This window comes from Carettochelys insculpta, chromosome 4 (assembly GCF_033958435.1).
Source record: "Carettochelys insculpta isolate YL-2023 chromosome 4, ASM3395843v1, whole genome shotgun sequence".
NCBI classification, from domain to species: Eukaryota; Metazoa; Chordata; order Testudines; family Carettochelyidae; genus Carettochelys; species Carettochelys insculpta.
The window spans coordinates 87,931,666-87,957,312 of record NC_134140.1 but is presented as its reverse complement, the minus strand read 5'-3'; the positions used below and the strand labels follow the sequence as shown (position 1 = coordinate 87,957,312).

The following is a 25,647-nucleotide window of genomic DNA, read 5'->3' as shown; positions in this document are numbered from 1 at the left end:
TAACTCAGCATAAAGGCAATGAGGTCCTCTTTTGTGGATAAGAACGATCTCTCTTAAGTTCTTATGCCATGTCTGTGGCCCTTCTATCGGAGCACTTGAAGTAAAGCAAGACCAGATCCTATGTGTGTAGGCCGCCTCTTCCTAAAATAGTGACCCATATCCCTGGTGCCAGCTAAGGAGCTGAATAGGGGTTAGGAAGAGACTGCAAAGGTAATTTAGGCCATCAGCAATCCTGGACCAACTGTGTGCAATGTGTAGTGCTCCGGCATGAATTAGCATGTTCTGAGGGCCTCTTTAAAACTGTCATTTTACTAAGGTGACCCACCAGCTTCCTTTTTACCTTCCTTAGGAGGATGCCACTGCGTAATTGGAATGCTGTGCAGGTAAAATACAAACTCCAATTCACTGTTTTTAAAAAATTCAAAACCTAAAAGAAAAAAGAGAAGCATAAGCTTGCATGCATTCTGTGTTGTTAGCACATCTCTCCCAGCCCTGTGTGGACAGGGAGCCCTCACGGGGCTCCTGTTGCTGCCCTGTAATTTGAAGAGACCACACACTCCTTTAAGTGAGGGAAGACAGGCTGCTCCAGCAAAAGAAAAAACAAAACAGCCCTCGAGTCTGTCCTGGGAGAGGGTTGACCCCTCAAAAATCCTCATGTCTTGGGGCACTAACTGAAACACACACCAAACAGTAACAGAAAAAGCCGTGCTAGTCTATATACTATTAAAACAAAAAAGCAGTGAAAAACACACCGAACAGTACAGATACTCTCCCAGCAAGGCAGCCTCGCAGTAGCAGCCTTCACCTGCATCCAGATGAAGAGAGCATCCCTGGCCCAGTTCTCAAGTCTGTTGGTCAGCCTCTTCACTCCCTGTACTCTGTCCCAGGGCTGCTTCCTTCTGCAGCCCCAGCAAGCTCAGGAGGTTTCAATGCTGGGTGTGTCCAGGAGCAGGCCTGCCCTGCACTCACCCTGCTGTAGCAGCTTCTGTCCTGCAAGGCTGGGCATTGTGACCTGGTGGATGGGGTTGCAGCAGCACTGAGGCATGGTCCAGCCTATTCCCTAATTTTATGATGGAGGAGTGGCCAGGCAAACCTGGGTGGTGCTGTGACCATATGTGCAAGATTGCAATGCAGGATACATAAAAATACTGGTTTAAAAACAGGATTTGATTTTTTTTTTTTTTTAATTTTTTTAAAATCCTCAATAAAATATTAAATTTTTCATTTAAAAATAACAGTTACAATTAAATCTCATCGCACACTTGCAACCCATACACTTGGTCTGTGGCCGTACTTGGCCAAAATGTTGAAATGGCCATTGTAATGGCCAAATTGAAGAATATGAATGAGGTGCCGAATTGAATATTTGGCGACTCGTTAGCATTAACATGCTGCTAGCCGTGGCGCTTTGAAAGGGAATTCCTCAACTGGGATGAATATGGGGATTTCGAAATGTGCAGGGTCCTTTGGAACATTCCACATGCGTTTCAAAGCAGCACTTTCAAAGTGCTACAGCCGGCAGCATGCTAATGAGATGCTGAATATTCAATTCAGCATCTCATTAGTATTCTTCAATTTGGCGATTAGCTTGGCCATTTTGAAGTTTTGGCCAAGTGTGGCCACAGCCTTGTAGGTTCATAAAAATGAATTAATGGCTCTTGTCTGTCCAGCCTAAATACTCTCTTTTGCTTCTTGGAAGTTCTGGACTTTCAATTTCTGTTCCTCAGCAAACTCAAAAGTAACATGTCCTGTGCTTATGTGGAAGTGGACCTTGAGCAAGCATGGGAGAGGAGTTAGGTAAGATGCCATCTAAAAGACAGTGAGACCATACATAGAAAAAAGACGGAACCAGCATAGAAAGGAACAATGGATTGAACTAGAAAGAAAAAGGGAAGACATTATTCAGCACACACAGAGCCCCCTCTATTCACCCACACCTTTGCCACAAGAAGACTCATGGCTTCTGAGTATGAGAGAAACTGTATCAGGGAATATTTTGAAGAAAACTATTCACGGAATAAAAAAAGGAAAATGTGTCAAATGTAAGTAGTGCAAGAAGGTGATTCAAGGCCTAGTTGCAAGAATGAAACATCATAAGGAACACTGTTTATTGGGAGAAAATAATGTAGGTAAAAATATGGTATGGCTGAGTGGATCAACTAGTTAGTAACTTTATATAACTCACTTTGCAATGCAACATTGTTCAAGGCTCTCTCCTTGCCTTTTATTGTAAGTGTGATTTGATGTGTAAATTCTCAAGCTGTTTGCTATTTTGGATGTTGCTAGAAAAAATTAACGTATTTAATCCTTATGGCTTGTTTAACTAGATAACTAAGTGTAGAATCTGTCAGTCAAGTATGCAATACAGAAAGCTGCAGTAAAAGAAATCTAGAGTTGCCAGTTGCCACTAAGTGTCGTTTTTTTATTTTATATTACATAATGCATGCCCCTTACTTTGGAACATTATGGCCATAGACTGTAATGCTGACGCCATCAATCTATTTCTAGTTTTACTTCAGCATAACTTCATCTTTTCCAAGGGAACCCCACTTTGTCCTTATTTTCTCAAAAAACAGAAGTGCCAGTGAGTTCTGTGGGACTTACTCTGAGATTAAGTGCAGTCAGTCTTTGCTTTTTTTGGTAAATTGATTTAAACCCCCCATGATGCTTCACTTGTGAATCCAGATCCACCAGTTGGGAAACGCTCTTGTAAATTGTGCTGGATGTCAGTGGTCCCAAGGCAGTGACAAAGCAGTTGGGGATCAGTGGGGCATGGCATTTCTAGGGCAGTGATTCTAAGCCTCTCAACCTCAGTTAGCACAGAACTGTGCCCCATATGAGATCCTCAGAGCCATAAGCGTAGAGCTGGATGCAGCCCACATGTGTAGAGAACCACTGATCTAGGACACATCCCCAAGATGGGAGGAGTGGGGTTGGTGTAGAAATTGCAATGCTTGGACACACAAAATATGTATATTCATGAACACAATTCAGATGTGTGGGGGTTTTTTGGTTTTTGGGTTTTTTTTAAGTTTTAAGGAGAAAACCAGAAAATTCTGCCTCCTACCCCTCTCCATTACAGAAAGGATGTGGGTGCATTGGAGAGAGTCCTGTGGAGGGCATCAAAAATGACCAGGGGGCTGGAGCACATAACTTATGAGGAGAGGCTGAGGGATTTGGGTTTATTTCATCTACAGAAGAAAAGGTGGTGGGGTGGGAGGATTCAGAGCAACCTTCACTTACCCAAAGAGAGGCTTTAAAAAAGATGGAAAGGTGCTGTTCTCAGTGGTAAAAGATGACAGAATGAGGAGTAACTGTCTCAAGTTTCAGTGAGTGAAGTCTAGGTTGGATATTAGGATACACTATTTTAATAAGGCTGTGTCTATACTAGTAAGTTGCTTCTGAAAATCAGGCCTTTTTCCAAAGAACATGAGGAGCATCTGCACACAAAATGCACTCTTTTGATCCAAAATTGAAAGAATGTGGCTCTTCTTCCTGAAGCCCTTCTCTGCTCCCTGCTCAGGAAGAGTGTCTCCTTTTGAAAGCGTCTTTCGGAAAAAAACATGTTTAGACATGGGGGGGAGCTTTTCTTGAAAGAGCAGTGCTCATGGTGCCAGATTTTTCGGTCCTACTCTTTTGAAAAAGCAGCAGCTGTGTGGCCCCTCTCCATCAAAAGAGCGGATCGATCTTTCAGTCTGCTTTTTTGTGTGTGGATACGCTCTTTTGAAAGAATATATTCTGGAAGATCATCTTTCAAAAGATCTCTGTAGTGTAGATACAGCCCAAGGGTATGTCTACACTACAATTATTCCAGAATAGTTTATTCTGGACTTAGTATTCCAAAATAAGCTATTCAGGAATAATGCATCCACATTACAGGGAAACGGTAAAATGAGCAAAACTTATTCAGAAATAGTGTGTTCTAATTTAATGGAGCCTATTTTGGATTAGCTCTAATCTGAAATTCTATGCTCTAATCCAAAATTCAATGTCTACACAGCTGCTTTATTTTGAAATAAAGTATTCCGGAATAGCTTATGTTTAAATAGCTTCTGCACAGCCTCTATTCAGAAATATCTCTTTCAGAATATGTGCCATTCCTTGTAGAATGAGGTGTACCAAATTCAAAATAAGCCTTCCACTATTCTGAAAGTATTTCAAAATAGTGGTTGCATTGTGTAGACACTCACAAAGTTATTTTGGAATAGCGGCTGTTGGTCTGAAGTAACTTTGCTGTGTAGACATACCCGAAGAGGATGATGAAGCTCTGGAATAGGCTACCTAGGGATGGGGTGGAATCTCCATTCATATTGGTTTTTAAATACTGGTTTGATGAACTTCCTGGCTGGGATGATTTAGTTGAGATTGGTCCTGCTTTTATCAGGGGGTTGGACTCAGTGACCTCCTGAGATCTCTTCCAACCCTATGATTATACGGTAATTGAGTAATTTACAGTGCTGCCCTGTAATTTTGAAACTAAGTGAAACTGTTTCATGTAAAGCGCTGCCAACTAATAAAGTAGATCTCTTTCTGAAAGAGTAGCTGTCTTTAAAAAAAACAAAACAAAAAAACCTCTCTCTTCATGAACCTACTTTTCTCATAAGATCCAGGGAAGTATGTACATGAACAAGTATTGTGTGCTATAAGAGTAAGTGACTATTAAAGCTAAAACAACATGAAATGAAGAGGACACTTTTAAGTATCTATAAAGATTTGTTATTTTCCTTCCTGAGGGCATATCAACTTTCTTTGGATTTTTTTTCTTTTCCTTAGTTGAACTCATCATTTCCCATTTGGCAAATATCAACTTATTTTTGAAAATTATTCTCTTGAGCAAAGTCTTGAGGAAAAAAAAGTAAATATTTTTTTCAAAGAGTTCACTGTCACCAGCTTGTAACCCAGGTCTCCTCAGTTTAGGTTTTTTAGGGTTTAGTTTTTTGTTGTTTGTATGCAGGCTTCTGGAAACAATTTAACACATGTATTGCGTCATATTCAGTCTTCTTTTATACAATGTCATTCCAATAGTGGAAATCACTGATAAATAAGCATCTTTGCCTTTAAAATAACATCAGTCATGTATTTTTTTTCCCCTTTTACGTTTTAGGCATGGAAGAGGAGGTGGTTTGTGCTCCGCAGTGGCCGTCTAACGGGAGACCCTGATGTGTTGGAATACTACAAAAATGACCATGCCAAGAAACCTATTCGTATTATTGACTTAAACTTGTGTCAGCAAGTGGATGCAGGATTAACATTTAACAAAAAAGAGTTCGAAAACAGTTATATTTTTGATATCAACACTATCGACAGAGTTTTCTACTTGGTTGCAGACAGCGAGGAGGAGATGAATAAGTGGGTTCGATGTATTTGTGACATCTGTGGATTCAATCCTACAGAAGAAGGTAAAGTTAGCATTTTATTGTTTTTTTTTCTTGAGAAGCTCCTGTTATGTCATCATACACAAGAATATTTAAAACATCAATGGCTATCTTTATAGCAAATACAGAAAAGGCATTATATGCAAATATATGCAGCTGATATATAGCTCTGTCACTATTTAAATGAAGTAAACAGGATGATGATCTGTAGTGTTAGTATATCTTTATGACTTAGTGCAGTGGTCCCCAAACTTTGAGACATGCTTCTTGGGGAGTGTGGAGGAACTTTCTGGGGCTGGGGATTGTGCAGCAGTTTCCAGAAGAGCCACCATAAGGAGCAGGAAGGAAGTGACACCCAGCCCTGCTGTTCCCATAACCCAGCTCTGCCCTCTTGTCCTTCCAGCCCTTACGGCATCCCTGCCTCTAGACAAAATGAATAACACTTTATTTTCACTTTGAGGGTTTTTTCCAATTTTTTTAAAAATAACATTGAGAAATTCTGGAATGAAACACTGAAGTGTTTCGTTTCAAAAAATTTTATATAAACTACTCCAACATTTCCAATGTTTTCTTTATACCATAAAAATTAGCTGAAATACAGTCTGTATTGTCTCAGTCAAGTCAAATCAATATTTTTCAGGGGGAAAATAATCTCCGTGTGTGCTAGCCTATGTGGATGTGTCTGTAGAGAGGTTTATAGGAACTATATGGAATCATTTATTCCAGATTCTGACACAGAGCTAGGCAGAACACTACAGTTTTTTGGTGGGAAGGTTTTCTGTCTGTGTACATGTTGATTGTTTGCTGGGGAAATAGGCTAAATAAGGCATTTGGATACAAAGGCTTGATAGTCCTGGTCCTGGATCAGTTTCTGACACATATAAGTCCTTCATAGCTGAGATTTCACACGTGGGCTTTCCTAGTTGTGAATAAAGTACTGTTGCGTGTTTTATGGCTGTAGCCTTGGCCTGCATTGCATGAATGCAAAATTGAAATAGCTTGGAAAATTAGCATTCTTGATATCTCACTTTTACAATATACCCATCTCTGCATCCACGTACTAAAGAATAGCTTCCAATCAGAAGGTTTTTTTATCTCTGCTAATTTAAAACTTATTTTGGAAATTAAAGCGGAGGATAAAATGACAACATCTCCTCCTTCAGAAAATAAAAAGTACACCAGGTATATTACTTTCCTGTAGAACAGCTGTAAACGTGATTTATAGCCTTCCCCAGAGGGGCAGCAAAATCTTTGCTTTGGCCTAAGGAAAACTAAGGACTGTTCCCTTTGGAGTCTGACAGTGCAACCCTGATTGGCTGAAGGACCTGATACTAAGTGATTTGCCTCATTACCAGCCATTGCTAGACTAAGGATTGAGGGAAAGCCTTTGCTTGTGTCTGCTGCTCTTCAGATCAACCACCATTGCTGAAGGGAGCTGGATCAGGCCAGTGCTATGTTCTGCTGCCAATAGACTGCATCATAAAGACAATGTAATTGTTGCTGTGTTGCATTTTGTGTAGTTTGAAGTTTAATTTCGAAGGGTGGGAGACACGTTGCTTCAGTGGGAGGGATTATCCCAATTTATCATGATAATGCTCCTTCTGTGCTATCTGGCAGCTTTACTGGAATATCTGTGGTGCTGATAGGCTGGTATTTTCTCCTCTCCCCCCCCACACTTTGACTTTCACAGGAGTTTTTCTGTGCAGTGTTCCAGCATAGGCCTTCCAAACAGAAATGATTTATGCACATTGTCACTTAATTTTGTTGTTTGGACAATGAGCAGATTGATTCATGTTCCTGAATCATCAGTGTCACAAGCTGTTGACTGTGCAGATTTCTGTGAGAAGAGTTAAAGCAGCAGCAGAGGATAGCCTTACATATTGAAAGACAAAAAGAAGTCCTGTGGCACCTTGTAGACTAACAGATATTTTGGATCATAAGCTTTTGTGGGCAAAGACCCTCTTTGCCCATGAAAGCTTATGCTCCAAAATATCTGTTAGTCTGTAAGGTGCCACAGGACTTCTTGTTGTTCTCAGACATACAGACTAACACAGCTATCTCTCTGATATTGAAGGACAGTTTGTTTTACAGGGATTTAGTTTTCAAGGTAGAGTTTAGGAATACTTTCAGTTAGAAGATCTTAAATTCACTTGCATTCTTGGCGAGTCTAGAGTTACCAAGAAATTGATATTCAAAACTACCGAAAAAAATATTTTAGAGAGTTTGTGTGTTTTGATCAAGAACTCCTCCTAAATAATAGTGAGAACTACCAAACTCAGTATATCACTTCCTGTTATCATAACTTAAAGCAACATAAGGGTTTGGTTGTTCCAGAAAAATGGGATATACCTGGAATGGGATCGCTTCTCTTAAAACCAAACAGAAAAGAGACAGAATCACCAGATCAAGTACAGTCTCCAAAATCGGCAAAGCTGAGCAAATGTTGAAACAGACTGAACTAGATTGGGCCAGAAAAATCGGATGAGCCTGGAATACGATTGCTTCTCAATCAGCCTTACAGAAAATTTGGAATAGTGCTGTGTTTTGGCCAGCTAAATCAATGCTTCAAGTTTGAAAACTAGAAGAAAATGTTAATGGAAACCAAATCGACTATAGCCCTTCTTTGTTGAAGTACAGCAAATGATGAAGAGTTATAGGTATGAAGAAAAATATGTACTTGATGGGGCAGTATAGGATCAAAAGACATATGTTAGGCAATGAACTTGGTGGCATCAACACTGCATACAATCTTCCTTCAGAAAGAAAAGAGAAAAGAATTGGCAGAAATGTATGTTGGTGGAGCTAAGTTGCATCGAATGACAAAGGCCAGGGCTGCAATAATGTGTAAACCTGAAAGACTTTTGGATCGAAAGCCATAATGAACAAAACATCCCTTAGAGCTTCCTCATCATAAGGGAGAAAGCCCTGTCTTTGAGGACCTGAAGAAGAAAGCCAAGGAAGAGAGGAAAGCTGGGGCCACCAAAGTAACTTTCAAAGCAAGTCTCATTTGGACTGAGTGCTTTAAGTGTGTTCATATTATCATAGTCTGCATATTACAGGCAAAGCAACATTTGCTGATATTCAGGCAGCTAACGTTTTCCCAGCCACTTTGAAATGAATAATTGATGAAGGTGCATATTCTCTGAAACAAATGTGTATTGTTGACAAAATGGGGTTTTCTGGAAAAGAATGCCTTCTCAAACTTTTATTTCAAGCGATAGAACAAAAGCAACAGGTTTCAAGGCCTTGAAGGATTGACTGACATTACTTCTGGGTGGGAATTTGGAAGGAGATGTGAAATTAAAACTTCTCCTTGTTTACTATTTGGAAAATCTGAGAGTGCTTAAATGCTTAAACAAGGCATCATTATCTGTGGTATGGCGTTATATTCAAAAAGCCTGGGTGACAAAGCAGGTTTTTGCTGATTACTTAACAAGCTACCTGTCGTCATTCATCTTTAAATAATGTGCTAAAATAATCTGGATAAAAAATGTCTGCTGATCCTCGATAATGCTCCCGGTCACCCTGTCAACATTGAAGACTATGGTGATAACATTTGAGTGGTTTTTGGTTTTGTTTTGTTTTTTGTTTGTTTTTGTTTGCCCCCAGATACCACTCTGATCTTTCGACCAATGGACCAAGGCACCATTGCTACATTTAAAGCTTACTGTCCGAACTGGTGATGTGGTATCTCATATCTGCATCAGTCAGGGAAGACAAACGAACAATTAAAAAGTTTTGGAAGAACAACAATGCCAAGATGGTTATGGAAGATAGCAGAACTGCATGGAATGAAATTGAATGGTGTTTGGGAAAAACTATTGCCAAAATATGTTCATGATTTCCGTGGCTTTGTAAGACATTCAAAAGACTGTCGTGCAACTGGCAACTCAAGCAAGATTCAATGAGGTAGTTACAGATGATGTTCAAGACCTGTTTGTTGTCACATGGTGAAGAATTGACTAATGAAGACTTAATTCAGCTGGCTGCAGAAAAGTTATCAGAAAAGGAAGAGGAAGAATCTGATGAACCACAAAAAAACATTGGACACTAAAACACTCTTAAAAGTCTTCAGTGCATTGGAGGCAGCTCCACCAAATTCTCGATGAGAACAACCCAAACTTAGAACGCAGTTCAGCATGCAAGCAACAAATTCGTGAAGCTGTTTGATGCTATTAGGAGTTATATGACAGGAAAAAGAGGGCTGCAATACAAACATCAATTCAGTGATTTTCAACCCTCAACCTCATCATCTCTGCCTAAACCCTCAAGCCCATCAGTTGATCCTCAACTGCAGTCTCCTTAATTGGGGTTTTATCTTCAGCTTTTGAAGTCACAGTGGAGCTGTCTTCCCATGGAACTGTTCATCAACATCACCTTCTTCACCATTATCTAAGAACTGACTAGTAGTAATAAGTGTCATAAAAAGTAATGAAGTAATGCTGTTCTTATTTTTATAATTGCATTGTTTTGTAATGTGGGAAAATATTAGGTGATTTTTCTGGGAATCGGGAACCAATCAAAAATTTTTAAGGTGAAATTAATGGGAATTTCATTTTCAATTTATTAATTTTCACCATATGAACAGTTTTCCTGGAACAAAATATGTTCATAAATCGAGGGATAGGTGTACTGCATTCTTACTGTATTTTAATAATACAGGTCAAACCTCTCTAGTCTTGCACTCTGTCATCTGACAACATATGTAATCTGGCATGATTTTAGTTAGTCAGATATCTAATTATCATGGGTGTGGCCAGGTTTCCCAAGGTCCCACAAAATTTGTTTACAGCTGCCAGTCGTGGCTCTCAGTGTTCTGTGCTGTAATTTATCTGTAAATATCTTCTAAGAGCCAAGTAAGCAGTGTAAGTGTTGGTAATGCTGCTAGGCAATACTGACCTCCTGCGGTCTGGCAAATTCTCTCATTTGGCACCAGTCTGGTCCTGAACTAGAAAGGTTCAACTTATAGTCAATACACCAAAACCAGTCATCCTTCATGTCTTATTCTTAATTGATTTTACACTATGGCATTTTAAAGACAATATCAATAGAAGTAGCTGATTAAAATATTTATTACAGACCAAGACTGATCTGTAAGTCATTTTTCCTCATTCTTAATTGTGATGAAAAACAAAACCAAAAAAAAGGATTGAAGTTTTCAAATGAATAACTCATCAGTTTTCAACACATAAATGCCTAGCCCTTAATTTAACTAAACTTCTTTCTAACTCCTATTTTTAACTGTATTTCCCAGCCTTTTAGTTGTATAGTGTTTTCAGATTTGTTTTTACCTTAGTAAGCAAAAAAGGGAGGTAGGAAGCAATAGGGTTATATCTTGTATTTTGTGAGAGTGTGCTCTGAGTTGAAAATAATAAGTGGAGGAGGGGGAGAAATTTTATATTAAATTGCTTTGCTATTTTTCTTTTTCACTTGAAAGGATAAACAAAAATGTTTCATGGAAGTAATCTCAGTTTGCATAAAATGAATACTGAATCTGAGAAAAAGTAAACATTGAAAACTAGAAATGCTAACTATAACATGATATCAACTTAAGGGGTGTCAGTCTCAGTTATAGGTGTTTCACAGCAGATTGTCCTGACCACAACAAAATAAACACAGAGAACTGCTAAATTCTTTGCTTAGAGTACTTCTTAAAAACAGAATTGAGTGTTTCTTTTGGAAAAAGGGACTAAATGTAACTTACTGAGACTGAAAAACAAAATAAACTTTTGAAACATACAGTTTTTCAAAATTAGTCATTAAAAAGTCAAGAATGTAAAGATTTAATTTTCTTTTACAACTTAGAGCTAGATGTAATTTTCCTTTACTAGAGCTGGTTGAAAGGCATTTCTACTGCTTGGGAAATTGTGAAAATCTGAAGAAGTTGGTCTGTTTCAAAGCCAAGTATAAATTTAAAAATTTCCCATGGTGGAAAAAGCTGGATACCAGCTCAGCGGTGGCTTCCAAGATTTCCAGGCTGCCAGTTCCACAGCAGGAACCCTGATAGCTCCAGCTTGAACCTGCGTTCTTCAGGTATTCAGGTTCCCAGATCCTTGGAAGGGGCCTGGAAGTTTGGGGAAGTACATGAAATGAGATGGTTGTAGAGGTGTGGACCCTCGAAGCACAGGCTCTTTAGCAGCCCATGAGGGGAGTTGGCAGGAATACAGGCAGGTTTTCAGTGGAACCCTGCTTGTATTTTGTTGCCACTGAAATGGTTTCACTGGAAAATTTCTGACCATCTCTGTATTACACTCTTAGAAAAGTGCATAACTGTGGCCTTTATTTACTGTCTCAACTCCTGTACTGATAGCTTTATGTAAGGGAGCTCCAAGGGCGAGTGAGTGACTCAGTTTATATTTATGCAGGTGTTTTGACTGGCACATATATTAAAGGTGATGTCCTTGAATTCAAAACAGACTGAAGCACTAATTCAAGAAGAGAAGGAGAAATTGGTGGCAGGGTGGGAAAAAGGAGTGAAAGCAACCTGTCTCATGATGCGATATATTCTATTAGAAAAATACTGAAAAAATTATATCCTTAAGTATAAAATAATTGTTCTTTGAAAGTTAAGTGATTTAGTGAAGTGTTTGTGTACTCTGGGATTCTTTGAAATTCATTTTTTTTTTCCCTTTAGCATACCACCTTGTAGGGTGGAGTGGAGGGATGTATGTGTGTTTACATGTATGTATACCACCACAAGTTTTGATTCATTTTGTGTAGAAGTGTGTACTCTGTGTATGCAGGCTCTCATATTACTCTGTCTCCATAGTATGTTTATAATTTGTTCAAGGTTATTTCCTTTAATAGTTAATTTGTCCTTTAAATCACTTTAATTAGAGCAGCCATGTAACAGTAATTGGTTTGAATGATTCACCTCTAAGAATTGTAGAGATGGATAATTTCCATCCTTATAATGGGAAAATCCCATTTTTACTTTCCTTACTTTTTTACCTATGAAGAATGTTTTCTCATGCTAAATCAGTACAACTGACATTATGAAATATATATTTTTTCATGAAGGTCCTCATAATCTTTCATATTCTGCTCATGTTATACAAATAGTCTACATAAGTATTATGCACTTCAGAAGAAAGTGTTGGAAAGTTCGACTGCACTCATTTGCAGAGTACAAAGAATTTAGTTCAGACACAAAAAAAAGCCTCCAAACTTTCTGAATTATTCTCAGTGTGCAGACATCAGCAACACTGTAAATAACTAAAAGAATGAAGAAAAGCCTTTCATTATTCTTGGTTGCAAAATGTCTTTCTAACCACTGTTTAATTTTCATAACTCTTTTGAGTGTAACTTTGCACTTATACTCACCTTCATATTGACCAGACCAACAAACACTCAACTGGGTGACATGTTGGTTACCAGCCAGTGAAAAAAAATACTTCCCATTTCTTTCATCCAGTTTAAACTGCTGCTTATTCTAGCTCTAGTGAATACAGAAATTCTAAAAGTGAAATTGGAGGCTTATTGTACTTATGTGTATATTAATACACTGAATGCTTTTCCAATTCACAATAATTTCAAAGCAGCCCTGATGTGAGAGTTCTGGGAACAAAGCAAAAGTTTGGTGTGGTGTTTTGTTTTTGATTAGTGTGCAGATGGACCAAGATCATTATTGAAGATCATTAAAATCATAGTACCCTGATGAACCTTCAAACTCATATCAGGTTTCAAAGTATACTGAAGTGGCTAAAAAGTACTGAGTTTTTCAAAACATTGTTTGTTATCAGTACTGAAAACAATTATTAACCATACTAAATTCTTGCACAGCAAAGATGAATGGTAGTAACCGCTTGGTACTCCACTCCACACCAAATATCATGCATATGTTTGGGTCCAGTGTGGTGTTAAATGGCCTCCATCCCAAACAACCATTTATGGTTGGCCCCTTTCATTACAATCCCAAGGACTCAACCCGTTTCTGAATCCCCTTGTGCTTCACCTGCAAGGAGGGATTGAGAGTACATGGGGGAGTCCCTCAGGTCACAAAGACTTAGACTTCTCCTCCTCTTCTGGTCAAATAGGGTCCATCAGTCATCCTTGAGATATTCTTACTCATGTTTTCTTCTTGGAGCAGGTCACTGAGCCTGTTGCGTCTACTGGCCACCAGCCAGAGCACCACTGGGAATTGCTTGGCTGCACTGAGACGAACGCTGCTGGTATCTGCCTTCTGTCAATCCACTGGGTTCTTCTGATAGCACATCTGTCCCTGTGTCTATGACATGTCTGTCTTCCCTATATAGTTCAGGGACATGTGATTCCTGGTGTGTGATTACGGCACTGTGTTCAGAAAAGTCCTAGCTCGTGTCTGTGAAGGTTTTATATCCAGCAAGAGTAAGAAGGGAGGCTGCAGAGCCTCTCTTTTCGCCCATCACCTTTCTCCCCCTACTCCTCAAGCCTGACCAGTGAAGGAGCAACCTCTCTTGCTTGTCCTTTGTACTCTACCCAGGCATGATGTCTGTGTGCATTCTGTGCTGCTGTGAAGTGAAGAACCTGTCACCTTCCCTTTGTCTCATTACTGTTCTTGCTCGGACTCTACAGATTGTCTAGCCCCAGCCGGTCAACACCAGCATGTCTGGGGGGTGAAAAGAAATTTTCAGTTTCCATTTGAAATTGCTATTTGTTGCACTGTGAAGTGTGGACAATTAAAATCTGTTCATAAAAAGTCTTTGCAGTTTCTAAAATTAGAAATTATGATGTCATATCCAGTGGTTTTTTTTAGCACCATAGAAGTTGAACCCTGTTCAGAATTAAGGCCAAATACATCACTGTCATTCTGGGAACATCTGTTTATTAAACTGCTTAGCTTTGTGGATTAGCCTTATAGGTCTCTGCAAAGTTAATGGATTGATTTGCTTTGTGAATTAGAACAGTGCTGGTATTCAGGTACCATTGACAAGATGTGCAAATTGCACTTGCAGAGTCTTGACATTTAACAGTGCATACATTAAGGACGGCCCAATAATTTAAGGACGTGAATAGTTTAATTTAAAAACAATCAAAGGGTTAAAAGATTATTGCCTTCTGATGCTGCTAGCATTTTCCAGACCATTAGAAAAAGTGATGCTTGGGGTGCATGTATTTCTGGAGAAACCACAGAATTAAATGTGGTTATTCAAAAATGGAAGGTGGAAAAGAATTATGAAAAGAAGAGGTGGGACACCAAAAGATGCACCTGCATCTAGCGTTGTAGCATAATAATAAGAGGTAGCAGCTTTGGACTGGGTGACAGTAGAAAGACAGACATATTTGGGAAGCTAGCACATCCCACAGTTTCTTGTTGGGATGTGCTGGGCTGGATGGACCTTTGGTCTGACCCAGTATGGCCATTCTTATGTTCTTATGTTCTTGTAGGCAACAGTGAATGTTCCATACAAGCAGAGCTTTTTTGTTTGTTTGTTTTTACATTTTTCCTGTTTCTTTTCAGTTTGGCCTAGTTTGTGGTATCAAAAGTGATGGGAATCAAGAAAATATACACAGAACATAGTGCAAAATGCAAATTCATGCACCCATAACAGAATTTTAACCCCTCTGTGCTTGGTTATTGTTTTAAAACAACTGATTTGTCTGCTTAATTGTTGCACTGTTCCAGTTAGCATCTTCATTTTGCTTACGAGTAGAATGTGGGTTTCAAATCATGGTAACAAAACATACTCTCTAGTTTCAAAGGGATGGTAACTGATGACATCTGGGAAAACCAGAAGAAAAACAAACAGTCACAAGGCATTTTTGAATGTCCTAGAACAGGGGTAAGCAACCTTTCTGAGGCAGTTCTGTTGAATATCTTCATAAATCATTTAGTTATCGGCATAGAGAATACACTTCTGAAGTCTGCAGATGATACCAAGTTGAGAGGGGTTGCATGTGCTTTGGAGGATATGATCAGAATTCAAAAGGATGTGGACAAACTGGAGAAATGGTCTGAGGCAAATGGATCAAGCTCAGTGAGGACAAATGCAAAGTACTGCACTAAGGGAGGAACAATCCATTTCACACATGCAAAACGAAACTCCTAGGGTGGAGTACTGCAGAAAGGGATTTAGGGGTCATAGTGGACCACAAGCCGAGTATGAGTCAGCAGTGTGACGCTATTGCAAAAAAAAAAATTAAACTTGATTTTGGGATGCATTAACAGGAATGTTGTGAGCAAGAGACGAGAAGTCATTCTGTGCTGATTAGGCCTGAACTAGAGTACTCTGTCCAATTCTGGGCCCCAGATTGTAGGAAAACTGTGGCAAAATTGTGGAAAGGGTCCAGGGAAGAACAATTGAAAAGATTAAAAGTGTAGAAAATATGACGCATGAGAGAAGATTAAAAGAACTAGATTTGTTTAATTTGGAAAAGTGAAGGCTGAGAGGGGACATGACTGCAGCTGTCAAGTACCTAAAAAGGTGTTTTCACAGGAGGAGGGAGAAAAATTATTCTCCTTAGCCTCTGGAAATAGGACAAAAGCAAGAGGCTTAAATTGTAGTGAGGAAGGTTAGATTAGACATTAGGAAAAAAATTCTTATATGTCAGGGTGGTTATGTACTGGAATAAATTGCCTAGGGTGGTTGTAGAATCTCCATCATTGGAGATATTTAAGAACAGGTTAGATAAATATCTAAGGGATGACGTAGATGGTGCTTTGTCCTGCCGTGAGGGCAAGGGACTAGACTTGACCTCTTGAGCTTTCTTCCAGTTCTGGTATTCTATGAAAAAAGAGTGATTAATATCTGTGTGCTTTTATATAATAGATGCTGTGAAGCCACTTGGAAGTTCTTTACGAGCAGCTGCTGAATTACCCTTACCAGTCAACACTTCACCACCATCTGTACAAACAGAATCATCCCTACCTCCTCCATATCAACTAATTAACATCCCACCTCTGGAGTCCTCATCTAGCCAAGAAGATCCTCAGGACTACCTACTGCTAATAAATTGTGAAAGCAAGAAGCCAGAACCTACGAGGTAAATGGGTGTTTGTTTCTGTGGGTTTTTTTGCAATAGTTGTTTCATTTGTGTAGACTAAATTCCCCTGGATCATTTCTGTGTCTTACATGATTGATTGTTGTTTGTTGAAGTCATTGAGCAGTCAAATGCACTAGTCTCGATTCTTTATCCTGTCACTTCTGCTCTTTTGCCATGTGTTCTCGTCTTGAATTTCTTGTTTTAATAGTAAGGAATGGTAGTGTCAGAGCTATATTCTTTGTTTTTTCTTCGTTTATCTAAATTATTTAAAATATTTGCTGATAAAAATTACTAGACAAATAGTCCAGGAGACCAAAAATCTCTGTATATTGCAAAATTTGGTGCAACTTGGATAGCAAAGAGAGATCCTTTTTTTCACCACTCACTATTGTGCCTCAAGACAGCTCTTGGAGGAAGACAAGTGCCCTTTTAGTGCCTCGTACGTCTACCATGATTACTAGCAGCGAAGCCAAATCACCACTAGTTCAGTGGTGGCTCTGTGACAGAGATGAAAAGCAACTCCAACCTGTACTGAGATCACCAACTGATTTAGTACAGGCTGCCATGCAGCCCTGAAATGATAAACGTTTCGATATTACTGACCTGGAGCAAATCCAAACACAATGTTGTGCTGAGAGGCAGTTTATCTTAAACCATGAAGTCTCTGAATATTGTGAGCTGTTGTGTGTTTTGAATAATATAGAAAAATTAGTATTATGATCCATTTATGTCCAATTTAATATTAAGTAGGTTAATCCATCCTTTTGTCTCCTGAAGAGTAGGAAAACTATTATTTTATAGTATAATTTGAGTAGCCTTGGTAACTGTACAGAAGTAACCACTGCTGCTCATTTTAAATGGAAATGCAATGCTCTTGCATAGAAGGATGCAGTATGAAATGGTAACTCTCCAGGAATTATTACTTTGTTTCTCAGAATGGTCCTTGGAAAACATTAGAAACCTGTCAAGCAGAGATGCATTGCTGTAACAATTTGAACTAATGGTCCCTCGTGTGTTTCTAGAAAAGCTTGTTCATTATTCTCTTGATTGCAGAGGGGCACGTTAAAGGCTAAGCAGAGGTCTAGGAAAGTGTCTTTCCTGAGTCTATCGCATATTGTGTTCTGGGGTTTCATGTTATTGTGCCATGCATTCTGGAGGACCACAGAGTAAGGTAAAATGGCTGTGGGAGTAAAGGAGTATTTCTGTCTTCTCATGCTGACTGTAGCCAACTCCCAAATAATACTTTGTTTAGGGCAGACAAATGAGCCTGCAGTCCATAGAAGGTGAAGATGCAGAGCAGGCCTTCCGCTCCTAAAACAATTCTGGAGTAGAGCGGGGTGGAAAATCATTTGCCTGTGGTCCAGCTTCAGACCGTGGCTTGTCTGGATCCATACCCCAAGGCTCAGGACTCCCTTGCCTGGCATCCACCTATGGCAGGGTGGAGGGTTTGGAGCCCCAAGCCTCACAGGCCAGATCAGGCAAGCCATGGTCCGGATCCAGACCACAGGCTCTGCTGGGGCTGAGGGAGACAAAGCGGCTCTGGGCTCCGTTCTTGGTCACTGCTGTTTCCCCAGCTAGGAGAAAGGCAGCAGGGAGCAGCAGCAGCCTGGGCAGCCTGCCTGGAGGCTTCCAACCACTGCTTTGATTGGCCAGCATCAGGGAGTGTAGTGACTGGGAGCAGGGAGAGGGGCACAGAGCCATATGTGTCGGGGGTAAGCAGGTAAGTGCATCCCTGTCACCCAGACCCTATGTCCCCAAACAGCTCCTGCACCCCCTCCCATCCTGACCCCAACTCTTGCCTTTTCCTGCACCTTCTCTCCCAGATCCTGCACCCTAAATGCTCCACCCCCTCCTGCCTAGACCCCATGCCCTCTCCTGCACTGCACTCCCACCCACCCACCCACCCTCTGCTTATGCCTTGTTCCTCAGAGACCCCTCACCCCCATGAGACCCTCTCATCTAGACCCACACCCCCAGCCTGTTCCTGTACCCCCTCCTCGCAGATCCACCCATAGCCCACTCCTGCAGCCTACTTTGGCCCAGATCCCCCACCCCCAGCCCACTCCTGCACCCTTCCTCCTGCTGAGACACCCCCCCCACACACATTCCCAGTCTCCTCCTTCACTCTACCTCCTGCCTATAGCCCTGTACAGTCAGGGACCACATCCATGAGGTGTTCTGTTGCTTCTCACTTCTGTGCCCCCCGACTGGTTTGTCTACAAATCCGTGGTCCCGATCCAAAGAAGGGTCCTGACCTCTGGACCAGAGGGCACCCACTGACTAACTCCTAAAATATTAAAAGGTATAATGTCCACCTTGAGGGGAAGGAATCTGCACAGTATGAAGAAGTACTAATCATTCTGAGTTAAAGGTTCAACCTAGTTCTGTATTACAAGCCCAGTTTTAGTCCTTGTCTGCTCTACCATAGACAGTCGACCTATGTTAAGCAACTTCAGGTAGGCGAATAATGTGACTGAAGGCAATACACTTAAGTCTGCTTATCGCAGTATCTTTGCTGTAGTTAGTCAACAGCTGATGCTCCCCATTGATTCCAGTTACTCTTCTCATTTTGGTAGCATACCAGTGTTGACAGGAGAGCACCTGATAAAATAAATCAACCCTGTCTGGTACTGCACGTTGATCCAGACTGTAGGGAAGACATGTCCTTAGACATTGCACTGTTAACTTCCCCCTTCCTCTCCTTTAAAAACCCTAACCTTTCTGAAATAGGTCACATTTCTTCCTGGGGTAAAGATTTTCTGAACAATTTGATTTTTAAAAAAATAGTTTTAAAGATGGTGTTTTTAACTATTTAGCTGTAGCTCACTTTCCAGTATGAGTCTGATCATTTTATTTTATTTTTTGGCTCACTGCATCTCCAGTACAGCTTGGCCTAGAAACTCCAGATTGGTTGCTTTCTTTGGCCTTGGAGACAAGAAGTCTTTCTCAGCATTTCAAGAAGTCTAGTTGTGGTAGGCGCAGGTAAAAAGTTACGTTAGTGCTATGTTAGAAATATAAGCTGATGGTTTTCTGAATCCAGCTGCTGGGCAGAGTTAGAAAGCATAGCGTGGATTGAGGTAGGAAACTGGGAGGCAGTGTGGAGGAATCAGAGTCTGGGAGGGACTGTGGACGATGGTAGGAGATTGAGGGACATTACCATTCGTGTTATGATTAACTAATGTGTTATGATATATATAATTGTTTGATAAATGGAGGTAAATTGTAGGATTATAGAAAAATAAGATTGCTCAGTAGTTAGAAGGGGCTAGTATGTTGGAATGTGAAGTTGGAGAGTGCATGAATGTATTGCATTGAACCATGATTCCCCAGTGGGAGAGGTCTGGATGAGACAGGACAATGGAGATGGTGACAGAGGTGAGGATGCAAGCTGGATATAGGAGAAGGGAAGATGAAAGGAAAAGGAGCTCAGAGAGTGCTGGTTCCTTATTTTGGGGGTTCGTAATGTACTACATTTTATGATGATTTAAGTTGGGAGCATATAGTTAGGTATTAGCACCACTAATAGTTTGTTTTGAGGTGAATTTCCTGTTTAACATTTAACTCTTTGATCTTATTTTTTAAAAAAATGTAATAGTGTTACTGCAAAATAATGTTACATTTGGAATTTTTAGCCCTAATTCAGCAAGTTAGCAAGGTACATGCCTAACATGAGGCATATATGCTTTGCTGAAATTGGGCCATAGCAGAACAGAAATAAATCCCTTGATAAGAAACTAGAATTTTATCTCTTTGCAATGTGTTATGTGTTTATGCACATTAGAAGAGGTTGTATTTATGATTGGGTGGGGGAAACTTGTATGAGGGCACAGGATCCATGGTGAGTGAAGAAGGAATATATGGCATGACTGAAGTGGCTGCCTTTGTTTTATAGACTTTTTTGAGGGTGTTTAAAGGTAGAATAAATAATCTCTGGGCTTTATGATGCAGGTTTTAGGTGCTGGTCATAAGGATGTTAGAGTGAGTAATCTGGTAACTGAGTAACCATTCAAATTTCTGTTGGTTACTCAGTTAACCTCCCCACCCTCAGTCCGCTGCAGTTAAAAGGCTGAGCCAGCGCACAGGCTGGCTCAGCTTTAGTCCCCACTGTGGGGATTGTGCTCTTCCTCGCTCCCGCTGGCTCAGTGGGGACAGAAGTTGAGCTAGACTGTGTGTTGGTTCTGTCTTTTAAATGCAGAGAGAGCAGCAGTGGAGGAAACTTCCTGATCCTGGCACAAGCAGGGATGAATGCTGAGCCAGCCACTCCCTATGTACTTGAGAGGAGAGGTGACTGCACGTAAGCAGTAGCACTGGCTGATAAGCAGATGCGTATCGGTTATTTGTGTAACCGGATGCTCTATTACATCCCAAGTTGGTAGACTCTATTGATGGGTACTCTTTTGTTCTTTGATATTTCTTCACCATATTACAAATAGAACACAGTGGTTGTTATACATACAATAAGAAGATATAACATTAGGGAAAAAGTTACAAATTAGAGTAGTTTTCGTAATCTTTTACTCTGGAAGCTCTGGAAGTTTGTTTATCTTTTAGTTACTCCTTCAGTGGTAGCCAGTGTTCATGGAAAAATGAGAAGAAAATGCCTGGAACACATTGCTTTTTAGAGCACGCAGGAATCAGTGCATTCTGTTTCATTGCTGGGGACGGACGTGTAAGAGCAAAGAGAGAGCATTTCTAGGTTATTTCTGTTTTGGACTTTTCAAAATTTTGGGTATTTGTATCTTTAGAGCCAACACACATTTTATTCATAAATAATTTTAATGTGTTGTACAAATACTAGAATTATAGTATTTATTCCTCACTACGGTTTTTGTGCCTTGATCGCATAGGATCATCCTTAAAGTTCTAATCGTTAACAAGTAAAAAATGTCATTACATTTCACTGTAGCATTAAGTAAGATTGAGAATTCATCTTTGATCTTATGAGGAAAAATCGCATAGAGTCTGTTTGAAATCTAAATTTCAGGCTGGTTGGCAGATGTACATACAAAATGATAGCTATTTATCTTGCTGATCTTACTCCATTTTTTCCTGTTTATAAATCAGCCAAGGGTCATCCTGTATCTCTGAAGAAGGGAAAGAATACCTACTACTGGAGGATTTTGAAAGTAAAAAGATTCCACTGCAGTGAGTGTATAACTGTTTGTTAGTCTGTGTGAGAAATCAAGCACGGAGCCATAACCTGCTTGAAAATTTCATATTTGAAACATGTGTTGCATGGTCTGCTGTGAGTTTTAATAAAAGAAACATTATAACCTACATTCGGGTAATCAAGATAGGACCGTGACAGCACATATCCAAGCTAAACTCTCATATCTACCATGCATGCTTCCCATGCTGATCTTTTTCACCATTCCAGAGTTCTGATACACAATAGCTGCTTTGCTCCAATACCTCATCTGGGGTAGTTTCTCTCTCCTGTTGTATTGATTCTCATGGGGGAATGCTATTGGTAGAGGATAAGTGACTAACCTACTTACAATGGATTAGAAAGTGGAGAGTTCAATCCTCTCAGCTTGCTTCAAAGCTGAATGTTTTTTAAAATCGTGTTGCTAATCCTCTGTCAGCAGTTGGTTTTGGAAAGAGGAAACAGGAGCCAGTGAAAGGAACAGCAATATATGTCTCTACTTAGCTCCTCCCACCAGGGTTCACTCAATTTTTTCCATCTGGGGCAGAATAAATTCTGTTATGTGCTCTAAGACATTTGTGGATATGCACCACCAATAGAAACACATGCTGCCCACTGTGGGTGGCTGTGGGCGTTCTGGGGATCAGCTGGATGGCAACTGAATCACTCCTGGGCAGCCGCCCATGTGCTCAGCTTACAGGGAACACTGCCCCCTAAACTCCGACTACCTAGCTACATGGAGAGTGGGAGCCAGTCTGGATGTGGTCCTGTCTCCCATCACCACCAGTCTGTGGAGTCAGGTCAGGACTTGAAGGATATACAGGACTCTCTTTTTCATGATACCAGTGCTTGTGACTGGCAGTGCAGCCATTTAAAGAGAATGTGTCGTGGAGCCGTGAAACTAGAGGTTGGTGGACCAGTCCTACTCTGCAGCTAATTTCTTTCCTGTTGCTACTTTCAGCCCTTATTTTAAATAAATAGTGAAGCAATCCTCTGTGTTAATCAGTACTGTCTGCTGATGTACTCCCAGAGCTGGAAAAGTTATGTATGACCTGTTAAGAATGTGTATGGAAATGGTATACTGTACTAAATGATGATACGACACTGGTCTGCTTGGAGAAATGCACCCTTCACTAAACATCCTGCTTCTAAGGTCGTTTTGGAAAAATAGTTTTCATTCTCTCTTCGAGCTCTGCTCATAACTGGGGCTCCTCCAGTGTGAGATGCCATTTGTGGTACGTTGTGCAGATTTTCATAATCATACCAGTTCTTTCATGCCTGCTTTTGATCAGCAATGTTGTTGTTGGCATTTTAATCAGCATTTACGCTTCAGAGATTGTCGCACTAAGAAGAAAAGGGGAAATTTACTCCTCTCTTAGCGATGTTGTTTCAGCTTGTCTTCAGACTCAGACATGCATACATCAGTTAGGCGAGTTCTCATATTGAAGGTTGTATTCACATAAGAACTTGAAACTCACTTTTAAAAGAACAATTTTTGAAAACATTTAGATTCCAAAGCACGAGTTGCAGCCAGTAGGGAAAGGGGAAGCTTGGCTAGCCTGCCTCAAGGAGTCTAAATCTGATACCTCTCCTGGTTCCTTCTGTTCGGTTTTCATGAATACACATGGGCATGAAAACATAAGAAAAATCATTGTTACATCAGAGGTAATTAACTTTGAATATCGTAGTATTACTATGTGGCATATTCAGAAGTATATAAGTTAAGATGATCAGTACGCCTCTAGAGTGGCATCTGTGAACTATTACTGCACTAATTTTCACTGATGGTTTTAGTTGATTATTTAGCAATGGCTTCTTGCATGTTGCACATTTGTGGAACTAAACAAAAACAAGACAACCTCTTTAGAAGGTATGCACACACATCTCATAGAGCTAGAAGGGACCTCAGGAGGTCATGGAATCCAGTGCCCTGCTCTCTAAGCAGCAGCAAAACAACATCATTTCTCCCCCCGCCCCCTTTTTTTTTCCCTCATCTATTTGTCCCAGACTCCTAAGTGGACACTCAACCCTGGGTTTAGGAGGCTAATGCTCAAACCACTGAGTGATCACTCCTCCCTCTCTAAAAGGTCTGTGTTAAAGGCTCCTTAGCACTCATTTGGCAACTAAGATTTTTTTTAAAGATATTTATAATACATTCTTGCTATGGTTACACTAGCAAGTTTTGCTGACAAAACCCATGGAGCATGCACACACAAAATGTGTTTTGTCAGTTTGTCGACAAAATTCAGCACTTTTGCTGACAGCCTTTTGCCTCTCAGCCAGGAGGCATAACGCTAAAAAGCTGTACAGGCATTCTGGGGGTCCTTCTTTTGACAAACAGGACATCCAGAACATTGGGCAGTCCTGTCTGTCCGGGTGCCTGTTTTATTGAGAGAGTAGCTGGGCAGTCTGGCCACTCTGCTGACCTAGCAGAACACTCTTTCTATCTGCTTTTAGTGTGTGCCTGTGCTCTGTTGACAGAAATTTTGTCGGGAAATCTCTTCCAACAGTAACTTCTGTTGACACAGTGGTGTAGCGTAACCGTGGCCTGTGTGTCCAATATTTCAAAGACCACTTGGGTTAGGGAGCATAAGTACATAGATAATATGTGGTGGGTGGCAATGATTGTAATAACTGTATGATTCATAATGAAAGAGTGAAAATGAAGTGTGTTGGACTGCTTGCTACATTAATTGTATTCTGTGGTCATATCATGCTATGCTGTGTGTTTCTTGCCATCATTTGTATTTTATTTTTGTAATCTTTTTAATTAGTTGAAATTTTTGAAGGTATGTGCATGTGCACATTGAGACTAATGATCTTTGACATTGTAGTTTTAGTACTGTTTGTACAGGATTGAAAAATATGACTTTGGAGACCTTTTGTTACTGGTATCATGTATAAAATTATGAGGTAGATCCTTGTCATCTTTATTCAGACAAAGCTCACATTACTCTTGCTGGAAGCTCTGGTTTGAATCCGCAGTTGAGAATCACATTGTGTATTTGTAAGTGTGAGAGCTTTTCTCTTTACAGCTCACAACATGCAAAATGTTGCATGTTGTTTTTACCTTTAGTTGGATATTTACTCCAACAGCTTTATAAACTGTCCTGTAGTCAGTTACTGACTGGCACATAGGGGTGATAGCTGTACTTATTACAGTGACATGCTCAAATTGTGCCACACTGGCAATAAATTCCAGTGGTACTTAAATTAGAAAATGGTGTGGTATATTTGATACCAATATGTGGGCATTGTGGGTAAATGCTATATTTAAGGGTAACTGATCTATTTACCTATTAATATTTTTATTCATTTTGACTCTTGCGTTAAGCTGTTGGTGTTATCAGCTGAATTTTTGTGCTACAATGACGATGGAAATTCTACACCAGGGGTGGAGGGAAGGGGGAGGAAGAGAGTGTGTGAGTGAAACCTCTGTTCTTTTTATATTGTAGGTAAAAGTTCGTTGGTGGGTGTTGTCTTCGTAAGAGATGTAATTTCCAAAGAAGCTGTTTAACATATCAAATATCGTTTTCTTGTCTCTGGTCAAGACCAGAATGCAAGTTTGTTCCCCTTGTACTGTAAATATTTTCTTCAAACTAACTGCTTCAACTTTTCTGTCTCCATTTTTTGGTTTACTTTATAGCAGTGGTGGGCATCCAGTCCCACCGGAGCTTTAAATGCAGCCCACAGATCCCCTGTCTGTTCCTGTCCCCCAGGCACCTCTCATGCACCAGGACACTGGAGCCCAACACTTAGCTGCTTCTCTCCCTCCCTCCCAGCAATTTCAGAGCACACACAACACTTGATTTGTGCGCTGTCCCCCCACCTCTCCCTCTCTTCCAGAGTGGAGGGCTGTGGGTCCGCAGGTGGAACCCCAATGGGCCATGGGCTGCTGCGGCCCATTGAGGTGAAGGGCCACTCGTGTGGTGCTTGCCCAGTGCTGCTCTATACACAGTCTTTTGTATATCTTGATGTGCCAACTTAACGCTGTGGCAAGTTACAAGATTTTATTTTTTTTAATTGTGTTTCCTTCTTATTTTATTAGAGGAAGCAAGTTTCCAGAAGTCCAGAATCTTAGCTCTGTGTCTGGACCTTTCAGATTGCCATTCATAAGCTCAGCATATAAGCTGCATCTACGCTAGAAGTTACTGTTGGAAGAGA

General features: G+C 40.3%; 1 protein-coding gene across 6 annotated transcripts in view; it reads left to right on the top strand.

Annotated features, from left to right (window-relative positions):
* Positions 1–25,647, top strand: part of GAB1 (GRB2 associated binding protein 1) — a 135,976-nt gene that overhangs the window by 76,358 nt on the left and 33,971 nt on the right. For 4 of the 6 annotated variants that reach the window (XM_074993269.1, XM_074993268.1, XM_074993265.1 and 1 more), the window contains exons 2-4: positions 5,105–5,399; positions 16,124–16,337; positions 21,402–21,482. In XM_074993269.1, coding sequence (XP_074849370.1) covers positions 5,105–5,399; positions 16,124–16,337; positions 21,402–21,482 — 590 coding nt within the window. The remainder of the gene's footprint in view (positions 1–5,104; positions 5,400–16,123; positions 16,338–21,401; positions 21,483–25,647) is intronic. The other 2 variants (XM_074993270.1, XM_074993267.1) reach the window with 1 other exon arrangement.